Source organism: Ictalurus punctatus, chromosome 24, assembly GCF_001660625.3.
Source record: "Ictalurus punctatus breed USDA103 chromosome 24, Coco_2.0, whole genome shotgun sequence".
Classification (NCBI taxonomy): Eukaryota; Metazoa; Chordata; class Actinopteri; order Siluriformes; family Ictaluridae; genus Ictalurus; species Ictalurus punctatus.
In genome coordinates this window covers 13,230,935-13,250,465 of record NC_030439.2, presented here as the reverse complement: position 1 = coordinate 13,250,465, position 19,531 = coordinate 13,230,935, and the positions used below count along the sequence as shown (strand labels likewise).

The window sequence follows — 19,531 nt, the reverse complement described above, 5'->3', positions numbered from 1 at the left end:
TGTTAGAACAGCGCTTTATTGGGACACACAAACTTCTGCTTAAAAAAAACTCAAGCAAAAATTAAAATAACAAAAAATAAAGTGAATTCAAGCCCTTCTCAAACCCCCAACACACAACCCACCCATCCATCCATCCATCCATCCACACACACACACAATCATCACCCTGCTTAAGCAGGAAGACACACTGCTACACACGAGCAGCTTTCACAGTCCCACTGGCAGACATCAGTCAGGTTTTCCAGCGACAGGGAAGGGCTCCAAACATATTCAGTTCAGTCAGGATTCCACATTCCTGCACTCTTGTCTACATCTGATCCTGAGTTCTTCTTCTTTTTCTTCTTGCTGTGTTTTTTATGCTTCCGCTTCTTCTTTTTCTTTGATTTGTCCTGCAAAAGTAATAACGCACAGAATGAGGGATAGTGTAGGATAATGAACTGCACTCAGCCTGCTGTTTTTCTACTACAGCAATGAGTGTCCTGAAGTCCCCTGAGTATCTAAACACTTATCTGTAATACTTTATATTAAGGTTCCTTTATTTACTGTGTTAGTTAACATTAACAAATCATGAATAACATCACAACACAAGTTATGTTAATAAATTAACAAACTAAGATAATGTGTATTATTTGCTTAAATGTTAACAAAACACACTGATAAATGCTTAATCAATGCATGACTTAAAACATGTACACATGAATGAGCAAAAATTTTCATTACAGCATTTTCCTAAACTTGCTGTACTCTGGTCTCCAGAGGCTTTGGTTTTGGTGGGTACGCAGGTAAGTCTGCGTTTAGTTTGAGCAAACTCTGGTTTTTCTGTCTCAAAAAGGTGGATTGATTGGTTTTACTGTCATGGTAACTTACACTACACGGCTAATTTTGGTAGGGTTTTAATCTGGGCAAGAAAACTCTAACCCAGCGTGGACCAATCAGATGAGAGCAAAGTGATATAAATCTGATGCATTCAAAAGTTAACCATTATTGCTTGTACAGATGGCTTCAGCGTTTTATGGAGAATCCTGTGGAGCTCGGAGCACAAACAATAATAAGGGCACTTTGAAGGAAAAGAAGTTTTAGGGACAGACACAATCCCCTGGCTTTACAAAATATATCGATTTTCGGCAGAGGGTATAATTTGTCTACGGTGGCTTCTTGAGCCGCATGTTAAAAATCAGACACGCTGAAGCTACACTCTTACTCTACTGCAAACTGTATGCGGTTCTTGCGAGTGGTACATATTTTCATGTGGTGCCATTATTCCTGACCTAATATATTTTCACAACTTGATATTCATTTTATTAATATATTATTCTATTAATTACATTTATATCAAAGTTTTCAATTCGTTTATTCTCATTGTGAGCCTGTAAAAGTAAACATACTCATTTACGCAAAACACCACTGTTCCACCAGCAATTTTCCCAAGCTTTGGCAGCCACAACGGTGTTACTCTCTGACCTTAGTGTATGTTTAAATTCCTCATATTTCTGCAAAATAATTTTTCACTCTTCAACAGGAAGTATGCACATCTGCTTTTTTACCATGATGAACGCTATTGGCTGTTTGCTGCAAACGTCTGGCTTTTATGTGCATGCTGAGTAAACTTTTTACTCATTTTAAAAAAAAATTTTTTTACTAAAGTTGAGGATTGTATAAAGGACATTAGACATTGGATGCTAACTAACTTCCTTTTACTTAATTCTGATAAGACAGAAGTACTCGTATTAGGACCACGTGTAGCTAGAAGTAAGCTTTCTGAACACATGGTTACATTAGATGGTCTATCTGTTTCATCATGTGCAGCAGTAAAAGACCTAGGTGTGATTATTGACTCCAGCCTATCATTTGATGCTCATGTACATAATATTTCTAGAATAGCCTTCTTTCATCTCAGAAATATTTCTAGGATAAGAAATATATTGTCACTACATGATGCAGAAATATTAGTTCATGCATTCGTCACCTCTAGATTAGATTACTGTAATGCCTTACTGTCTGGATGTTCCAGTAGGAGCATAAACAAACCCCAGTTAGTCCAGAACGCAGCTGCTAGAGTCCTAACTAGAGCCAGAAGATACGACCACATCCCCTCGATCTTATCAACACTGCATTGGCTCCCAGTGAAATCTCACATTGATTATAAAATACTATTATTAACCTATAAAGCACTAAACGGTCTCGCGCCACAATATCTAAGCGACCTTTTGGTTTTCTATGATCCGCCACGCCTACTTAGATCAAAAGATGCAGGCTATCTGACGGTACCTCGAATAGTGAAGGCTACAGCAGGGGGAAGAGCTTTCTCTTATAGAGCCCCACAGTTATGGAACAGTCTTCCTATTAGTGTTCAGACTCAGACACAGTCTCAGTGTTTAAGTCTAGGCTTAAAACGTATTTGTTTACTCAAGCCTACCCTGACTAGACTTTCTATTATGCTAAGCACAGTCCTAACAATCTCTTCTCTCCCTCTCTCCTTCTGCCGAGCCACACACGATTTTATGGAGATACTAGAGATCCTGATCCTTTCTGCTCTCCGGACCTGCCTGATCCGTTTCAGACGTCCTGCCTCTGGATGGAGCCCTCATCTACTCCAATTCCAGATTGCTGGGATTACGGCTGCCCCTAAGGCCATACAGACTTCATATAAATCCATAATGAACTTTTTCACACTATCTGTTGTTACCCAGATGAGGATGGGTTCCCTTCTGAGTCGGGTTCCTCTCAAGGTTTCTTCCTCTTAACATTTTAGGGAGTTTTTCCTTGCCACCGTCGCCACCGGCTTGCTCAATTGGGATAAATTCGCACCTTTAATATCTATATACTGTGTTGATATTTCTGTAAAGCTGCTTTGAGACAATGTCTATTGTACAAAGCGCTATACAAATAAAACTGAATTGAATTGAACTTTGATTCTGGGTTAAAACCTGCATTGACTGAGAACACTGATAACCAGCATCATGAAACCTGTTAACCTGGATTGGTTTGGTTTTGTGAACTCAAAGCTTACTCTGCAACTCTGAGTTTGTTCAACTAGCCTCGTGCAACAGGCCTTAAGTCTAAATATTCAATAAACAAACACAAACAGGTTCATTAAGGCTTTGTTTCATATTAGACACTCTGTTTTAATTTGACAAATTGAGGAACATTGTATGAACATTTGTTAATGTGGTAATCATTTGGCTTATTATAAATATAAAACATTGAAATAAACATTAGTCAGTTAGTTGAATGTTACTTGTGGTGTAGTAATACTGATGTACATGGTTTGTTCTTGCAAACTAATGTTTTAGCACACCCCATAGTGTTTTATTTCATTTTGCAACACAGCGATTTAGTCAATTACTACAATCTGTTTATTTTTAACCTTGAGTATAATAGCGGTTACTATAGAAATGGTCATGTATAAGAGCGACTAGAATCAAGATTCAAGAGATTAAGAGCACTGTGGTATAATGTCACTTAAAAAAACATTAATGTACAACATTAACAGTTCATTAACAAAACAGAAGTTCATCTTCTGCGCAGCAGACTAGCTTGAGATTTGAGTACGGTTAACTAGCCGTTTTTTCTGAGTGGAAATGATGGCATTTCTGTCCCCCTTGTCAAAAAGAGTGACGCTAGCTAACTTAATGTCTGAGAGTTCATGTACAGAGAACAGGGCAGTTAGCGTTCTCCTCAAGTGTTCAGTAACCCTTCGCCCTCGCTCTTTGCTAGCTCTTGTGTGAAGAAAATTGTGGTTTTATTTACTGTCTAGATAAAGAACAATAAAACTTACTGTGCTCTTCTCCTTCTCTTCACTACTGCGTTTCTTCTTTCTGGATTCACCCTGTTCATGGAGGAAACATTCATCAGTCAGTGATTGTGTACTCTGAATGTATACCACGTACAACTTACACAGAACCTAGCATCAAGCCGACTTCAACAAGGTGATTAGAGGAAGGTACTCACATCATCGTCTAATTCAGACTCGTCCTTTTTGCCCTTTTCGTCCTTTGAAATGAAAACGTTCAGAGTCTTAGAATACAGCAAATATTTAAACCATACCCACTGAATAAACAAACAGGGAAATATATTTTTATCACCTTATCTTTCTCTCCCTCCTCCCTGAGTTTTTTCTTTTTCTTTTTGGACGATTCCTGAAATGAATTGCATGCCAAATTAATGTCAGTTCACAATCTGAGCAATTTGGTATACTAAAGAGTCAGTCAGTGACTACACTTTAACCCTCATCAGGAAATCCAGACTCTTTCTCTCTTGTTCTTATAGAAAAATAATCAGTGATGGAGCGGTGTGTTGCCCCAATGTTTATTCTTCTATAATAGCATGTGTTTTATTGTTTTGTTTTTTTCTTCTAATTCAAAGATATTTTGCCAATGCTAACAATTTTCCTATCTATTAAAGAACAGGTTTGAAGATTTTATCCAATTAAAGTTGTGTTTAATTTTGTGGAACACTCTTTCCCTCACTAGCCTCTCTTTATTTCCTAAGTCAAGAAGACAAAAATCCTAGCTTGTCAAGTTACCGAGAAACCGCAAAGCCATCCATTCTGAACACTTTGTTAGTGTGCCCACGACAGTAAAGAACACATAGCAAGCTCTCTTCAGCTAGAGCAATGAATGAACATTACCTTGCTGTCCGTTTCTGACTCTGCATCAGAGTCTTCTGATGCTTTCCGTGCCGAGGATCGCTTCCTTTTCCGTTTCTTCTTCATGTTCTTCTTTTCATCCTAGCATTAGTTAAAAAAATAACCCAAAATTCGAGAAAACAAAATCAGAAGAAAAGCAGGAAGGAAATCTCCTTTCAGATAACGACTGAGTCGATGGCTCTAAGAGCGCAGTACAGTTAAACGTGCCGTACCTCATCTTCAGACTCGGATGACGAGCTGCTGGAGGAATCAGAACTCGATGAGGAGGAGGAAGAAGACGAAGAATGCTTGACCACACACAAAAGCAGAGCTCATTAGATATCAAGAATAATGGAAGCAAATGGGAGATGAAAGTGTAACAAAAAAAAACTCTCTCTTTCATTCTCCTTATTTGTAATGCAGATCTTGGGACACAATACAGGAAATGTGAAAGATGGAAAGCTTTTCTCACCCTACTGGATTTTTTCTTTTCCTTTTTCTTTTTCTGTAAAAGACACAGTTAACATTATCATACATTACAATACACTGTCCTTATTCCTCGCACTCGAAACTAATCATTTTAAATAAGAGCTGACCTCTTTCTTGTCTTTATCCTTTTCTTTCTCTTTCTTTTCCTTCTCCTTGTCTTTCTCTTTTTCTTTCTTCTCACCCCCTCCCAGGATTTTCTCTCGGTTTTTCTCCAGTTCCTTCTTCCATCTCTGGAAATTCGTTACAAGTTTAAACCCGAGACCTTCGCTGAAGGAAGCAGTTTTAACAAAGTCTGAATGCAAGTATTAATCATGTTTAATTACTAACAGATGTGTACCTCATTCATTTTATCCTCAAAATCAGCCAAAGCTCTAGAGCCTTTCTTCTTCTTCTCCAGCTGCTCCTTCACTTCCTCCCTAAGCAGGATGAGGGAATATCAGAAGAGCATCAGAGTCAAATTAAAGCACTGTGGAAACCTAATTCTGTAATGTAACACTGAAGAATCGAGGATCTCCGGAGTGCACGTACAACGTGTGAACTTATTACAAATAAAACAAAAGTAGTGGTCAATCACTGCCAATAGTGATGTTCTGAGAGTAGTCAATAAACTACTGATAGTGCTTTGGAATTAAAATCAGAATAATAAAAATACTAAATGACACGTAATGCATGGCAAAGAGTAAAAATAAACAGTATTTATTTACATTTCCAGCATTTGGCAGGCAGCAATTTTCCAGAGTGTTTTGCAGTCTCCATTAAAAACAAACAAACAAACAAACAGACAAATAAACAAACAAGCATATTCTAATGCTAATACAAACAGGTCAGGGTTTAAGAATATCATCAAGTTAAAACCCTGTTTGGGATGAGTTAGTACACTGATTTAGTACTGTTAGCGGAAAAAAGTTTTAATTAGTCCTGAATTAAAGACATTTTTTTCTCTAAAAGGTACATTCACACATACAATGACTATCACTGCAAGTTGCCAGTAGACGTTCCTACTACTGGTTGCCATAGTTACATACATCAGTGAGTGGCGCAACTAGCATTCCACAACAAACTGCTAAAATTAAACTATCTGGAGGGAGAGCGTTTGTTTATAAAATTCACCAGCGTATATATGTATTATATCCTACGAGATGAAGGAGAAGCAGTGCGTGTTCTTTGACATTGCGGACATCTATCGGCAGCGAAAGCTTAGCACAGCTTATGGCCTTAGCACGTTTAAAGCAAAATGATAGCTAGTGCGCATGGGAGGCTAAGGATCATGTGCGCTCTACCGTCTTCACTCCCATTTGTAGATTACTGCATGTAAAAAGTAATGAGATTACTAATTACTTTCACGTTACTTAAAAAAAAAAAAAAAAACTACAAAAATGCACTACAAAGTGTATTCTTGCAGTAATTTTAGCACGCATCAATGTATGACATGATCAGGAAAAGTTGGATTTATCATAAAACATGCCTCGGGTGCGATCACTGTTTGTAGGGCTACCAGACCGCTAAAATATAAAACTTTTCCAACTAGGTGAGTTTGGTGTCGCTAGCCAAGGGGAACAGAGCTATTCTATCATTGTACGGGTTTAGATGCTACAGTGCCATGCAAAGTACATTATCTTTCCTTCTGCTCTGCTCATATCATGTTCATGTAAGCTGGAACTCGTATACACATTTACACACCTTGTTTTCCTGCTCAGCATCAGAGGATGTTATGGTTTCAATTTCAATCCCTTTACTGGCTTAAAAATAAATAAATAAATAAATAAATAAATAAATAAGTCGGCGTATATCCATTTTCCCCTCACACTGACTATGAGCGAGAGTTTGACAGAACTGAGACCAGTCAGTCAACAAGACACGAGTGTTTCCACGTATTTCCCTGTAAACCCTGTCTGACTGGTCTCGCCGCTGTTCACTGAAGATATAAAATTACAGACGGTCTTCTTTTACTGACGGTCTGTTACGTAGTGACAAACCGCTCCAAGTGGAGAATTATTCAGGGCTAAAGAAAAAAACTTCGGGGCAAAACGTGATTTATTTTAAAATGCATTTTACTTAATACTGTTTTCTTAACAATAAATTTGTAACCCAAGTAAGGTCATTTTACTGACATCAGTATCTGTAATCAAATTATATACATTTAAATTGTAATGCATTACATTACTGCATTATCATAAAAAGTCATTCGATTACAGTAACGTGTTACACCCGACTCTGGCAGTCGCTGTGGCTCATGACGCCGGAACACCAGCTCTCATTGAAAAGGAATGGTCTCCAGTCGCTTTGTCACTGGATGTATGAACTTACCTTAAAGCATCTTAAATTAAAATAAATATCAAATATGACAAATCAAGTAAAAAGGAAATGTTTTAAGCTGATTTCAAGTGCATTTAAGAGTTAAGATTTAAGAGTAAAGATGGAAAGCTGTCTCTCCTTCACTGTATTTAACACAAGACAGCATTTCCAGATCTAAGATTTTCAGATTTAACGTCAGCAATCAATCTGTAAAGTATAAGCGTGCTCTAAATTAATAATAAAAAACAACGTAAAAAAATGAATGAGAGAAATTTGTAGTCTAGTCTGTGAGTCACAGAAACACTGACAAAATCCTCCAGAAAAGGCTGACCTGCTTTCAGCTGAGCAGTCACACCAAGTCAATACCTAAGTGTTTACTTATTATATATATATTATTTTTTTTACAAGTTAATACCTCATACCATGTTGGTCGAGGTCTGCTGAGATAATCCTGTATAGTGGGGCCGCTGGCAGGTGTAGGTCCTCTGGCTCGAGCAGCAGCTATGGGGTTCATGTACGGCTGTTAGGAAACAATCACATTGAGCACACCGTGACTGAACAACCAACTCACAACTTAGCGTTTTTTTTTACATTATTAACTGTCACAAAGGAAGAGAAGATCCCAATTAAATCGGTCCTGAATTCTAGAAAAAACCATATGCCATAACACCTTCTCCATGTCAGATTATATGATGAAGCTCCTAATGATAGACCTATGATCAAGAGAAATGATCAGGTTACATGCTTATGTACTCAATCTGGGCTAATGCAAAAAAAGATCTCGAATAAGCAGAAACAATCTTCAAAGTCAGCTTGAGGTAATAAGATATTTTCCTCCTGTCTATCAGCATGTTTCATTTATACATCATTATACAGTATGCCATCCTCCTGTTGGTGGCTTTTAGTTTCACAGCAGCACTCACACTCAATTTGGACACTGCTAAAAGTTTGTCACTGGCTGTCGTGGTTGCGGTGGTGTGAGCATGTCATATTATGCTTTGTGATCTGAGCTCTTAACCAAACAAGTTTTTTATGATGTGAGATTTTTGTCTGCAACAGCAAAATCAGGCAGTGTAAACCTATGGAATTAAATTTGTGCCAAAAGTATTGAACTTAACTTGTCAAGGAACCAACAAAAATATACAATGAGACAGAAGAAAAACTCTCTGAAACTGAAAACAGTGAACTCGGTGGCAAAAATGTGTCTTCAAATAAACAGCATTCTTTGTTAACAGTTTTCTAAGTATGCTTTTCACTAATCTCGGTTTATGAATGAACTGCCAGTGTTTTTGTTTACGCTCCGCAAATTTACGTTCGCCATTCTGGCATAAAGCTCTTGTGTGGGTAGGCTTAACGATGATTTACTCCCATTGGCTAGTGAGATTTGGAACGTCAGCCCAAGTGTCCTCAAAGGAGGAGGACGATGAGGACAACAATGCTACGTGCCGCTCCTGAGAGCTCATCTCGAGATAACAGTCGTAATAGACTACCCACACCTCAAATATTAATTACAAACTAATACACTGGCAAAGTGAGTCATTTCCACTACAAAGTACAAACACTATAACTATACAGAGAACTGCATCCAGAACGGTCTCCAAAATTCACGACACTGAAGTCCCTACTTCCTTATCAGGGAGCTGTTGATCCAAATCTCACTAACCAATGAGAGTAAATCACTGTTAAGCCCCACCCACACAAGACATTTGTGCCAGAATGATAAACGTAAACTTGCATTTGAAAGTGTAAATGAAAACTCTGGCAGTGCATTCATAAAATTAGAAAACTTAACAAAGAACGCTGTTTATTTGAAGACCATGTCACTTTTTTTTTTTTTTACCACGAGTTAATTGTTTTCAGTCCAGAGTTTTTCTTCTCTCTCATTGTATATTTCTGTTCGTTTTTTGAAAAGTTACGTTCAACACATTTGGCACAAATTTAGTTCCATGTAAACCCAGCTTATTATCAAAAACACACCAAAGTGGAGGAGGGTGTCAGTCTGTGTAGCCAGGAGAACCCCTGGTATTGTCCTGCATATTCATGGAACCAACACACAACAAGGTAGTGCAGTGGGTAGCGTTACTGCTTCACAGCGCCAGGGTTGCAGGTTCGAGTGTGTGTGCTTGTGTGTGCGTGTGCGCTATGGTCGCAGGTTCAAGAGTGTGTGTGTGTGTGTGTGTGTGTGTGTGTGTGTGTGCGCGCGCTAGGGTGTACTCCAGCTTCATGCCCAGTGCTCCAGGTCTAGGCTCTGGATCCACTGCTACATTTACCAGGATAAAACAGTTAGATAAAATCAGTGAACATGGAATAACTCAAACCTGATCATTCATCTATTTTTTTTTTTTAATGAATGTCTAATCCCATCCTGTTGAGAGGAGGTACAGCTTGCCATTACCATTTCTCAGTTTTGTAAACATGTTATCTTGGGTGTTATTTATGGGATTGGGGAGTGTCCTAAAGGTTATTATTTTAGCAACTGTAGACAATGCAAATAATCAAACTATTCTCTGGTGCTGCTTAGCTATAAATACTTGATTGTAGTGCACATGATACATATATAGTCCACTACACACACACCTAACAATTCCATCTGCATCTCTGACAATTGCCAATCAAGTGAACTGAAGGTAGTGAATTGAGAAATTATTTACCGGTTTGTGGATAAATGTTGAGGTGAAAGCAAAACTAATTATTATTATTACTATTATTATAATTATTATTATTATACTTAACTGGCATAAAGTTGGTTTGACAATGGACTTCGATATTCACAGATATGCGGAAATTAAGGGACCGTCTCTAAAGTTACATACGACATTATTATACACGATTCTAACTTCAGTAGCATTTGAAGGGAATGACGTACAGTCATATAACCAACTGTGAAGTGTTCATCTAGCTGTCAGCTATAATGCACATCTCTGAGATTTTTGATATTTATTAAAAATAAGCTATTAAATCACATGTAAATTTTGCCATGTATTTCACTACAGGATAGGCCCATACACAAAATATACCATAATTTAAAGATCAATAGCATTTGAAGGGAATGACTTACAGTCACACACACATTTTATTTATATATATATATATATATATATATATATATATATATATATATATATATATATATATATATATGTGTGTGTGTGTGTGTGTGTATGTATGTGTGTGTGTGTGTGTGACTATAAGTCATTCCCTTCAAATGCTATTGAAGTTAGAAACGTGTTTAACAATGTCGCATGTAACTTTAGAGACGGTCCCTTAATTTCCGCATATCTGTGAATATCGAAGTTCACCGTCAAACCAACTTTATTCCAGTTTATACTTACTAACTGCAGTCAGTTTCTCAGCAAGCCTGCAGACGACTTTAACGTTACTTAGATACTAGCGCTCTATGAACATTTATGCTATTATGCTAACCTAGATATTCTGTTCCAAAAGCAAAAGTATTTAAACATTTACAGCATAAAACTATCCGTATACAGATTGACACAGAAAGATAACTTAACCCAAACCGTTACTCCAGCAACACACACACACACACACACACACACACACACACACACACACACAAAATTAGCCAGCTAGCTGAGGACTTAGTAGCCAACGTGGCTAAGCAGAAGTCGTACAATTCGACGAATCAAATTTACACAACAATCTTTAAACAGCTTAGAAATTCCCCAAGACTTTATTTATATGATGTAATATAACGCACACAAAGTGCACAAGAACTAAATGAATAAAATAACCCCAACACCTGCGAGGCTAAGCTACCTAGGCCTCACGCAAGCCTTTAGTACAGAACTGGGCTTAGTGTAGAAATTGTACTGCCTGTAGCGTATTTACAATATCTTACACATATATAACTCTATTCTGATTTAACTTACCACTCGGTTGTCCCGCTTTCCCATTTTCAGAGATTTACCGCGCGCACACACACAAACTTACACGCTTTGTTTACATGTCTGCTGCAGCCGCATCGCGTCTGAGAAACTGAAAATGTCCGCCACCTAGCGTTCACGAGAGGCATCGCAGCATATTATATTACAGTGCAGCAGAGTACTGTATATTACACTGATCACATTAGTATCATTTACATTCACGTCCCGGTGTGAAAGGGCCTGGACACTGCGAATGCTGTAATGCTCAGTGGTGTCCTGTGTGGCCTTCTACACAGTGGTGTACTGGGCATCAAAAATCTGATCCAGAAACTGTCCATTTTGAGTGTGCAGCCAGACTTGCTGGAGGAACTGACTGAAAGGAGGATGCGGCAGAAGCTCCTCAGCATCATGGACAACCCTGTTCACGCACTCCTGTTCTCTAAAACGTAAATGCTAAAAAGAACATTTTTATTTTTATTATCCATTATAGGTTTATCAACTGTATTGATGTAAATGTATATAGTGATACAGTGGGTTGTGTAGCCCAGAGCTCCAGGGTCTGTTTGTGTGGAGTTTGTCTGCATGTTCTCCTCCCACATGCCAGTAGGTGGATTAGCTAAAGTAATTCGCTGCTAGGTGTGAATGTGTGTGTGTGTGTGTGTGTGTGTGTGTGTGTGTGTGTGTGTGTGTGTGTGTGTGTGTGTGTGTGTGTGTGTGTGTGTGTGTGTGTGCATGGACTGGTGTCCTGTCCAGGGTGTATTTCTGCCTCTCGTCCAGTGTTCCTGGGATAGCTCTGAATCCAGTCCCTGATCAGGATAAAGCAATTACTGAAAGTGAGTGATTTTTTTTATTGTCATTCTTTTCCTTGTTGTCTGTTCATTGTTGTTTGTATTGTCTTGAGAAAGTTGGTACAAAAATTTATTTTGTGAAATTTAATAAATCAATAAATCATATCTCATCTTATCTTATTACATTACAGTACAGTAAATAGTACACTATAGTAGAGGATATTACAGTACATTACATAACAGTACACTATAGTAGAGAATATTACAGTACATTACATAACAGTACAGTTTATTATAGCACATTACAATTCAGTACAGTATATTACACTACATAGAGGCACTATTCTTCATTCACGGTTTCCTTCAATGTACAGTACTGTTCAAAGTGTACAGTACAGTACAGTTCAATCCACCAGGGGGTGCAGAGGACCACACACACACACACACACACACACACACACACACACACACACACACACACACACACACACACACACCATTCAACATCAACCAAACAACAATAAATAGGGTAAAGTGAATAATTTCATCATCTCACTGTCATGAATGAATAAAGTGATGAACTTATTAGTTTTGTAATTGTTACTATGACAATCACTCTTGGAACAATAGATTACTAAGACTCATTTCATTTTATGAATTTATGACTTTATGCTGTTATGTTGTTCACGATCAATTATTTACTTGTTTCACACAACACACATCTATTTTGCTATTATGCTAACTGCCAGCTGTGGCACAGATCTTCAAAATTTCATGAACGAGATTAGACAAAGTCATTTTAAAATGTTTATTTAAAGGGAAAAAAGTTTTTAAAAAAACAAACAAACAAACAAACAAACAAAAAAACAATGTCAGACAATAACACATGCAACAAATGAGCATAAGCAGCTTTATTGATCAATGTCATGAAATTTAGGCGGGTACTTTTCATCATGTATTTGTGCCAAGCTGTGAAAAATTAGCAGCAAACAAACAAACAATAAGACAAATACAAAATCTTATGTATAAATAATTTATGCACGAAACAAGGGTGGGGGTGTAAAATAAGGATAAAATTAAAATGGTAAAAAGAGCCATGGCCAGTAATGATACTCTCACTTTAATCTGGTTCAAAGGAAATCTTGGATATATTCTCATTCAAAGCTTTAAACTGAAGCAGCAAAGGAAAATGAATTCAGGTATTTTTTTGTGATTCTGACTCAGTGGTAAAAGTAAACAAAAGCTCAAATGATAACGTCTAAATCCACTGACAGTAGCGATTTTTATGGTTATAATATTGATTTACATTAGGTACTGATTATAGAAATCTGCTGTAGTTGTTGTTGATATTCATTTGTCATATTAAGTCCATGAAAAGCTGCCAAATACCTCAGTTTCTCAAAAATGAAAGTTGATTATGAATAATACAAGTAATCACTTCCATACCGAAAAAAAGGCCTAAAAATCAATTGGAAAAAAGAAAAAGAAATCTGTAACATTTCGATGCTTCTATGCATGTGTTATAAACCACGTGTTATGAGTACCATTTCAGGAACTGGTAAGTGCCAAGAACAGTAACTGAAATAAACAATGTAGATCAGAAATCCACACACCAGCTTTCAGAACAAACATCCTGACACCTACTCACAAAAACACATCAATGAACAAAACCTACTTCTGGTTGCTGTGTATGGTTAAAATGCTGCTAAGCAGAAAGATAAGCAACAAAACAAATCAGTAAATATCAGAATGATCAATTAGGTAAAGATTACACAGATCCACAAAGTATAATATAAATGCAAACAACAGCCTATTTTTTTTTGTTTTGTTTTGTTTTGTTATTAGGTTAAAGACATGGAAAATCAAGAAAGATAAAATATCTCACAAACAACTTGAAATAGTTCTTAATTTTCCAGTGAAATACAAGGTACAATGAAATCCATATGTGTGGTGGACACTAAAATGAAAAAGAAAAAAAAAAGACCAATAATAGTTAATTTTGTCCTGGATACAGCTTGAAACAAGGCAGTTATTCCATTTTCAGAAAATTGGGGAATTCAGTAGAAGTACAGATTTGATCTGCACAGTGAGTCTGTTCCTTGGTTATTTGTAGCATTTAAGGCAAATTATGTGGAATCAGCAGGATTACCATTTATTATAAAGTAATTCAAGTCTAATATATGTCGTATATATGTCATGAGGGCCCTAATTGAATTTGTTTTATATGGGAAATGTATGTTGAAAATAAAAACAAAAATGGAAAAGCAATATTGAAATCTTGAATGTTCCCTGTTGCGGTTCTCTAAACACAAATTTGCCCCATATTGATAGTGATTCCATTTCAAGTTTAGGAAATTCTTATATCATAGCACCATCAATGCATTACCAGCTAAATAGGCAGGTTTCATTCTCACACAACAATCTTTTCAATGTATTTCTATTAAAATGCAATAAATAAAAAAAAATCATAAAAAATAAAGTGGAGACAAAATATAAGGAAGATAAGAAATAAAAACAAAAGCAAAGTACCACTATCCAGCAAATACAATAAAAAATGTAAAATTGATAACTGATTAAATAAAACTCAACTGATTATATTTCAATTCCAAATTAAAGTAAAGAAAACACTAAAGAAAAATAGTTCAATTCATTGTTTATGTCACCCTCGTGTATTGATCTTGAGAAAATATAGAGCAAATGAGAAATATAGAGGAAACTCCATTTTAATGTTTCACAAATATGGTGCGATGGGTGATTTTCAAGGTGCTATTTGTGACAAATGTCACATCTTAGTTTGTTACTATCTTAGTTTAACATTCCAAAGTTTTAGCCTTGAACTCAGCTTTAATTCCAAGCCATTGTGACTTTATGTGAGACAGAAAAGGCTTAGTGCGGAATGAATGCTGTAATCAAATGAGTACAATTATCACTTTCTTGTGTAAATATTTGTACTTTTTGACATCTAATGCCCACTAAAATAACAACAATCCTCATTTGCTCCTCATTTTGGGAGAGGGAAAGAACATGCTATGTCTGAACCAACAGTCATGTTGAGGAACTGCCCAAAAGAGAAGAGTTTTTAACAACACATGGAAAAAAACTGGAAGGAATGTTAGCGGTAAAGTGTCAGAAGCAACAGCAACCCCCCCAAAAAAAGACAAAACTGTCTCCATGTTTTATTATAAATCTGTATGTGTGGCAGCTTGGGAAAACCCTTGTCATTACGACTCTATTGGAGTGCAGGAGCATCAGGGACATTTTGACAGTCAGTGTCTGATTTACTTGTATCTTTCTCATTTGTAAGTCGCTTTGGATAAAAGCGTCTGCTAAGTGAATAAATGTAAATGTAAATGTAAAAACTGATTGGATTGTATGCTTATATGCATTTCACTACAGTATGTAACTATTCAACATAACATTCACTGTCTAAGAAAATCATACTTAGTTAGCAAGGTTTTGGCAGACGTTTATCTTTAGACAGATCTCTTTTCTTAAACTTGCTCCTTACCCAAAAGAAAATAAAAACATAAAAACATTGTTTTTGTGAAATATATTTATGATTTGTTAAATTTCTAGTCTTAATGTATGTTAGAGACAGAAAACCCCAATTTTGGTCAAAACCTTGTTTTTTTGTTTTTGTTGATGTTTTTTTTGTTTTGTTTTCCCCATTTGGGCTGTTTTTCAGAGTTCAGCCACTGAGATATCTCACAGGTTTTTTTCCCCCAGATCGCCACACATATACGTGTCCAGAATGTCTTGTAGTCCTCTATGGACTTGAGTTTCAATCATGAAGACTTCATCAGCTCTGCTAAATAGCTGGAAATTTCCAACTATCTTACACCTGGATGTCATGAGGCTACTGTCACTGGGCTAACACTTGCATCTGTAAGTGTGAATTGATGTGAATGTTGCCTGTCTTTCAGGTATAGGTTGATGGCTTGGTCCTGCCCTGAGGAATTTGTTCTCCTGTTCATCTAAGTGGTTAATTTACTCACTTAACATACAATTCTGGAAATTCCTCATTATGCTGGACCGTGTTCATTATGCTGTACTACAGATGAGTGGTGAAATGTCTTCACGATTTAAACACAAGTCCAGTTTTCTAGACTAAAAGACATTAATGATTCAAAACCTTCATAAATGTAAAAGTCCAGACTGTAACAGTGTTAATTGTTATAATGTCTGCTGATACCAGTAACCCGATGAACGTGTGTAAATATAGCCATAAATAGTCTGAAAGCAACATTTATTGTACTATGCTATTTTGGAATTAATACAGTGACTAGTTTGCAGACTTAATTTACTATGCACTAATGTTAAAACAAGATTAAACTGAAACAGATATGAAACCTGTTGAATCTATGCATAAACAACCATAAATAGACCTGAGTGTGTGTGGTAGAGTGAGTTATATTGATCAGAAATTCTTCTTTACTATGAAAGGAAAAAAGTCCATCACAGATCACCTGTAAAATCAGAGCTATCTAATAAGTAGGAACCAATGAGTCTACTGAGATCCTGAGTGTATGAAGGAAGCACCAGTGCTTATATGGATGAACCTGTGGATAAAGGCCTACGACACAGTATATGGGTGTTGTTCTCTTCTGTTTAGCCTCATCTTGGACCAAGCTCCTGGGCCACATCCTACATTTCTAAAGCAGCATTCTTCCTTCTTCTTTTCCTTCCCCTCTCTGACTCATCTGAAGAGCCAGACAAAAAGCTGGATACGTCTATGAGCTACCTGGCTATCATCAATCCAGACTTGAGTGAATTGGAAAATGGAAGGATGAAATGGAAGTTCAAACTTAATGTACAAGTCCTGAATTTCTGCAAAAAAACACAGTTATTACATAACCCTTCGTCAACCTCTGCAAACACTCTTAATCTCTCAAAACGACCCTTTCACGCCTCATTCATTGTCTCTAAAGCTAGACATTTTCTACTTGCTCAAGCATTATGCACTACAATTATTTTTTTTCAAATCACCTGCCAGTTTCGTTTCTTCTTGCTCTTATAACAAATCATTTCAACTGTAAAATCCTACCCAGTGAGGGTTAGCCCTCAAACTACATAAGGAGTTACTACTCCATTTATACAACAACAGGGTGCATACATACTGTATAATATACAAGTCATACATACAAGTCCCTACACCTTCAAGTCAACTAAAATTAAGACTTTACCCCAATAAGTCATCAACAATCAACACTGATATTAAAAATAATTGAACAGTGTAGAAAGAACAATTTGTGTAGATATAGACTATAATGTGTTGCTATATTATTAGAAGTGTAAGAGCCAGGTTTCCAGACACTAATTTACACTGGTCAAGACTGGTTTATGCTTCTATCCAGAGATCAGAAAAACTATTCAGAGAGGAGGGAGGGGTGCAACACAATTTGGAAAAGTTTCGCTTCAAAACTGAATGTCCAACTGGGCCACCCAGTTGTGCTTCTATTGACTAGCAGTAGGAAAGCTGTGGGAACTGGTGGCAGCTTCAACCCAGTGACAATTTTTGAAGATAATCCGGACTGAAAGTCCGATAATCCGGACTATTAGTTAACTACATTTCCCAGCAGCAAGTTGGGAACATGTCAGTGAGCTTGTCGAGAGTTCAACTCTTTTAGCCAAACACTATTAATAACAGCCAAAAATGTTTAATTTTCTTGATGTTGCTTTTAGAAAATATATTTTAAATAAGTTGAGTTATGGACATGATTCATTCATTCATTTTCAACAACTGCTTTATCCTGGTTAGGGCTGTAAAGGTTCCACTGGGAGCAAAGTGGAAATGCACCAAAAACATTTGCATTTACACCAATTTAAAGTACCCAATCAGGTGACTGGCATGTTGTTAGGAGGTCTGATGAAGCCTTTGTACCTGCAGGAAACCCACATAAATATGTGAAGCTCATTATCAAGCCATGGAGCAGTGAAGCAGGATGCTACCTGATGCAACACCACTTTCTGTAAACCACATTTACATAAAATGGTCTTGGAGAAAAAAACTGTTTCTATGCAATCAGTGTTTAGAATTTTTATGTAAAATAGCTTGTGTTACAAATAACTGTATTTTGAAAAAATATCTTACCCAACACTGCTGAGATGGTGCGGTTCAATATCATGTTCCACAGATGAGCTCACACTAAGAACTTCAATGTCTTCATCTATGTCATCACTACTTCGTGTTTACTACCTCGTTTTCAGAAATTCTATAAAATGTTTATGATGAAGCATAAACCAGACTTTAGTCTGTGTCCAGAAAACCAGCCTGAAGTGTTGGGTGTCTGCTGGATTAATAAAGCGTCATCAAGGCCTCGAAAGTGTGAGGGCTTAAACCGTAGTTGTGTGATTTCTCATTCTCCGTAAGGCACTGAATTGAAATGTGCTGTCAAGGTCCACAAAGACCAGCCTTGGGGGATATACCGACAGATAATTTACCGAAATGCTTGACTCTGGGCACTTTTAGAGCATGAGCAAAAGAGTGTGTGTGTGTGTGTGTGTGTGTGTGTGTGTGTGTGTGTGTGTGCAACTGCATCTTATAGAGTGTGGTTCTGTTCAACAGACCCACATTAGCAGTGAAACCTATATGGTTTTTCAGGATTCAAATATGATATTGAGTCAGTCACAGGCAGTGAACTTGCTGATTTAGAGCAGTGTGAATTATTAGCTAAGAATTAGCTAAGTCCTGGCAGTTATATTTTTATGGCATTCGTCAAGACAGAGTGATCCCTGGCAACATGGTGTAGCAGCCTCTGTATCAGATATCTGGCAGTGGAGTTTCCTCTGAGCAGAGGGACTTCCTGCTAAGGAAGACAGGCAGGCAGGAAAGCAGCTTTTGATGTTTTTTTTTTGTTTTTTTTTTGTGAAAAGTGTCGCAGGCAGTGATATTGATGTTACCTGCTGCAGTGAAAATGCATCAACCAAAAATTGCGGTAATACTTCAACGAGGCCTAAAAGCAGCATGTAATGCGGCGATGGAAGACAAGTTCAAAAAGGGGCTTGTGCCAGTGAGTCTATAAAAATAAGGAAAGTTTTTCAAGCAGCTCTCTCCTCCAGGGAGGGCTTTTTGCTCGGGAAGGGTTGGGCATAGAGACTCTTGCTGGTGCTGTCCAGGCTCTGAAAGTATGCGTGAGACAGGGCATCATAAGCCGATATCCTTCGGCCTGGGTTGAACGACAGAAATTTCTGTGAAGATTGAGAAAAAATTTGCATTAAATTCTGTTAATATGCTAGAAACGCAATCTAAAATGAAGACATGTTTGTTTGATGCAAGGACTGTAGATTTTATTTACGGAAAAGATTAAAGTAAAGGATGGGTTGCATCAACAAAGAATTTTTTGGTAAGTTTAATTTTCATTCGAATAACTTCTGATTAAAATCTTCACTTAAGAACTTGACCTGTGATTATTTCTAGCTGGCGACCAGGGATGAATTTGTAAATCAAA

General features: G+C 37.1%; 2 protein-coding genes across 5 annotated transcripts in view; both read right to left on the bottom strand.

Moving 5' to 3' along the window:
• Nucleotides 1–11,420, bottom strand: fam133b (family with sequence similarity 133 member B). Of its 4 annotated transcripts, XM_017454563.3 has the most exons (11): nucleotides 11,302–11,420; nucleotides 7,834–7,931; nucleotides 5,454–5,532; nucleotides 5,224–5,346; nucleotides 5,100–5,132; nucleotides 4,861–4,935; nucleotides 4,631–4,729; nucleotides 4,086–4,139; nucleotides 3,952–3,993; nucleotides 3,779–3,829; nucleotides 1–389 (listed from the first exon to the last, which is right to left on the bottom strand). In XM_017454563.3, the coding sequence occupies exons 1-11, from the start codon at nucleotides 11,323–11,325 to the stop codon at nucleotides 276–278; spliced, it is 792 nt and encodes a 263-aa protein (XP_017310052.1). In that variant the 5' UTR covers nucleotides 11,326–11,420; the 3' UTR covers nucleotides 1–275. The 4 variants fall into 4 exon arrangements, with proteins under 4 accessions (XP_017310052.1, XP_053531376.1, XP_053531378.1 ...); XM_053675401.1 differs by lacking the exon at nucleotides 4,086–4,139; XM_053675403.1 differs by lacking the exon at nucleotides 11,302–11,420 and having other exon boundaries at nucleotides 7,827–7,931.
• A 1,559-nt stretch (nucleotides 11,421–12,979) lies between these two features.
• The window catches only part of cdk6 (cyclin-dependent kinase 6), a 41,320-nt gene continuing 34,768 nt past the window's right edge, over nucleotides 12,980–19,531 (bottom strand). Inside the window, exon 8 of the mRNA XM_017454562.3 lies at nucleotides 12,980–19,271. Coding sequence (XP_017310051.1) covers nucleotides 19,122–19,271 — 150 coding nt within the window. The 3' untranslated portion in view covers nucleotides 12,980–19,121. The remainder of the gene's footprint in view (nucleotides 19,272–19,531) is intronic.